The sequence below is a fragment of the Leptonychotes weddellii genome, chromosome 4 (genome assembly GCF_054177405.1).
Source record: "Leptonychotes weddellii isolate Sample4059 chromosome 4, ASM5417740v2, whole genome shotgun sequence".
In the NCBI taxonomy this organism is placed as follows: domain Eukaryota; kingdom Metazoa; phylum Chordata; class Mammalia; order Carnivora; family Phocidae; genus Leptonychotes; species Leptonychotes weddellii.
The window spans coordinates 133,056,131-133,060,106 of NC_138372.1; the positions used below are offsets into that span (position 1 = coordinate 133,056,131).

Consider the following 3,976-nt stretch of genomic DNA (forward strand, 5'->3'; position numbering starts at 1 on the left):
CAGGCAAATATACAATTTTGGGGGGCTCTGAGGACCTGGATAATGTCTTTGTCATTATATTCCCAGCACCCAGCGGTGCCCGGGTGCCCCATCCTGTTGAAGGATGCATGAGGGAATGAAGGCATAAACGCCTCGTTAGAAGTCCTCGCGGGATGATAACCTTTGCAGGTCTCCACCATCCTCACCACAACCCTGTGAAGCAGGTGTCATTGTTATTCCCACGTCACAGATGGGAAACTGAGGCTGAGAGGATAAAGAAGTTCCTCCTGGTCACACATCTAAGTGATGAAACCAAGTCTGTCTGACTCCAGAGCTGTAGCTCTTCCCCAGAAAGCCTCTAAGACTGGAATGCACCCTGTATTGTCCTGCCCTGGTTCAAGCTGAGGGAGGCCCCGTGGGACAATCCTCAACAGGCCCTTCAGCTTGAGAGTCTTGGCAGCTGTTGGCCATTTGGCTGGGAAGGTTAGAAGTGACTAGGATGGTTGAATCTAGGAGAATAGAGAATAGCCTAAAGAATGTATGTTTAGGGTGTGTGTGTGTGTGTGTGTGTGGTGTTATGTATGTGGGATGCGGGGTGAGTGGTGTGGGATATATGTGCTGTGATTGCTGTATGTACGTGTTTATGCGTGTGCTCTGGGGAGGGGTGTGTGCGGCGTGGGGGATGCGGGTGGGGTATGCGATGTGTGGCGTGTGTGTATGGTGTGCACGTGTGTGGTGCGTAGCGTGTGGGGGGGTGTGGTATTGTGTGGAGTGTGTGCTATGTATGTGGGGGGGGTGATGTGTGGAGGTGGTACCGTGTGGTGTGTGTTGGTGGTACCTGGGGATGAAAAGAGCTGTGTCTATAGGAAACAGTTTGGGATCCTGAAAGGTGCAAAGGACTCCGAGTCACATCTGGACTCTACTCCAAGCCCAGACACAACATCTGAACTGGGACAAGCCATCTATCCCCCTGAACTTGCTTGCTGTAAAATGGCCTGTCAACTTCATGGGCCATTTGGAAAGTCTATTCATGAAGAAACAGATAAAGGCCCAATATACACGAGGGACTGCATTGAAGAGTATAGCGGTAAAAGGGAGAAATAGCCGTCCCTGATTTTAAGGAGTTTCCATTCCATCTGGGGAAAGGCAAACATAAAACTGATTTATGCAGAATGGAAGGTGTATGACGATGAAAACAGACGTCTCTTGAGCTTTTCATGTTTAGCAGATTAAAAGATGTTCATCTCACAATCTTATAGGTAGGTATTAGTAACAACCCCATTTTGCAGAGGAGAAAACTGATGGTCACAAAGGTTTCGCCTTTGCTCCAAAGACACACTGATGTTAAATGGCAGTGACATTGCCTGAATGTTCACTCTTATCCTCTCCCTGGACCGTTTCCTTGAGCACTGCGAAGAAGCCAAGTGCACAGAGATGGGCACCTCATGCTCAATTTGGATTTGGAAAAAGGAGAGCGGGCCAGCAGAACTGAGTTCTAAGGCTGTGGCTTTAGGCGATATTCAGAAACATAGGGAGGGGAGGTGCCAGAAGGTACACGCAGGGGCCACTGATGTGAAAGGGGGACACCGGGTCATCCCACTCCAGCAAGGGGTCACACACAGCCACGGGAAGGTCAAACTGTATTAATGCCATCAAGGAGAATTTGGTTACAGTCATGCCTGGCAGACTGCAGGCTGAAAACCACCTTTTTTTTTTTTTTCTTCTTTGCCCCCTAATCTAATTTCCTCTAATGCTTTAGTCAAGCTTAGGGCCATGAGCCTTTGGGGAGCAAAGGTCCATCTGTTCAGTCAGGAATTTGCCAAAGTAAAAGATCAATCTGGCTTTTATTGTACTTAGCATTTAGAGGACCCCAAATACTTCCCAACTGTATTAGCCAAAAATAACTCTGCATTATTGTGAGTCATGGTTCCGAAGGAGAGATGTCAGGGATAGTCTTTGAAACAAATAACAATGGGGCTACCACCAATGAAAAGAAGAAATAAAATAACAGGTATGTTTCTGTAGAGTGTGCTTGCTCTAAAAACAAATAGAAAGAATCATAGTCGTCTTATTTGGGGAGGAAAAAACATTTAAGAATGCCTTTTTTTCCCAAAAATTTTATTTCTTTTATTGTAAGATATATAGGTAAAAACTTGCATATTCTGAAAAAGATAGAAAATGGTAATAAAATGGACACTTTTCCTATTAAGAAATATGTTCATAAATATGCTTTATCAAATGTTAAAATGGTTATTATTTTGCAAAATAACAATAAATAGAGCAGAGCTGTGGCATATAAGGGTCAACCTAAAGTACTGAAGTATTTATGTTTTGTGTTTTATAAAAATTCAGACCTCTGATTATATTTCAAAATTTGGCATTTTGCATTCCAGGTTATCAATAATTCAGATTTCTAAAATATATTCATGATGGCCCCAAGACCTTAAAAACAATGAAAACACAAAAGGTGGTTTGACTACGTAGAATTTAAGTAATTTTCCCCTCAACAAAAAATTTAAGACACAAAAGCCAAGATATGATTTTTGATCCCTTAAGTGGTACCCCTATCAGTTCCCAATTCTACAAATTTCTGGATCCCCAACTATGGGCATGGAACAAAAATTGTTTGCTAAGCTTTAGTTTCCAGGAAGGTCCATCATTTCTTTTCACAGCTTGATGGAGCAATAATAGTCATGATTATGATGAGCCCGGTTCTACAATCCTAGCTCCACGAATATAAGGTACAGAGAAAGAAATTCTCCCTCCTTTGGATAAATCCTTTGACAGCTTTCCTGTATTTGTCTATGGCCCACTGGCCTCAAATTCATGTATCGGAACACTGGGTGACATTTTAATAACAAAAAGTTCTTGTTCTGAGCATTCTTTTGTAGGCTTCAATTCTCTACTATCCAGAGGAGAGAGCAAACACATGTGAACCCCAAACACATCCTCTGATGAGTCTTGGGTGTTCAAGTAGCAAGGTCAGGCTTTTCCCGTAAATAAATACTGATTTTACAAAGATCTTTCGTTTCCCATGCATGACGCTGCCCTTGAGGCTAACAAGCTAATTCCCAGCTACAATGGGGGAAACCTTATCTAATAATACTTCAGGATCCAATCTAATATAGATTATCGGTCCCAATGGTGTTCAACGATGTCCACAGGGGGACATCTGGGGTGACTCTGGGGGCCTAGAGCACAGAGAGGTCATGGCAGGATTTGGACTTGAGCTTGAAGGCCATATTCTTGTTGTTTTTGGCCACGATCTTGCCCCAGAAGCGCCGGGCTTTCCTGGGGATGCTCTCCCTCCTTTTCTGGTAGGCCAGACGCCGCTCGTTCTTTTCCTTGCTGTCCCGCCGGAGGCGGACCTGCCGCACAATGCCCTCAAACAGCTCCTTCACGTTGTGCTGGACGGCCGCCGACGTCTCGATGAACTTGCAGTCAAACACCACAGCACACGCTCTCCCTTCTGGGGAGGAAAGGAGGGGAGAAGAAAGTCAGAGGGGCTCCATGGCCCAGGCCAAGTTAGCGGGCTCCGTTCTCGGAGCTGTCGCCGGGCAACTCTAGGTCAGGCGGCCACGTGGTGGTGACAGTGTCCTCCCAGCACACAGGGAGGCGGTCACAGGAAGCTTCCCGCAAGCAGGAGCGGTGGGCTCTAGAGCTGCTCCACCACAGATGCCCTGTGTGGAGGTCCAACTGCATCAGCCACGGTAACACCAACTCAGTAAAAACCGCAGCCTTCACTTACTGCACTTACCATGTTACTGGAAAAACACATTCTCCCTCCCAGACAGATGAAGAAACTGAGGTCGGGGGTGATCTTTAAAAACATGAGGGAGTTCACACAGCCTGTAAGCGGCAGAAGTGAATCCAGGCCTGCTTCATCCTCACGCTCGGATTCTTAACGCTTTCTGCTGACTCGGTTTCCCCGAATTGAGAAACAATCCTACTCTTTGACTTTCCTCTCTTAAAAAATGATGTTATGAGAGAAGATGGA

General features: G+C 45.6%; 1 protein-coding gene across 1 annotated transcript in view; it reads right to left on the bottom strand.

Annotated features, from left to right (window-relative positions):
• Positions 1–2,446: 2,446 nt before the first annotated feature.
• Positions 2,447–3,976, bottom strand: part of GEM (GTP binding protein overexpressed in skeletal muscle) — an 8,606-nt gene continuing 7,076 nt past the window's right edge. Inside the window, exon 4 of the mRNA XM_081817131.1 lies at positions 2,447–3,474. Within this exon, the coding sequence (XP_081673257.1) occupies positions 3,171–3,474 (304 nt within the window). The 3' untranslated portion in view covers positions 2,447–3,170. The remainder of the gene's footprint in view (positions 3,475–3,976) is intronic.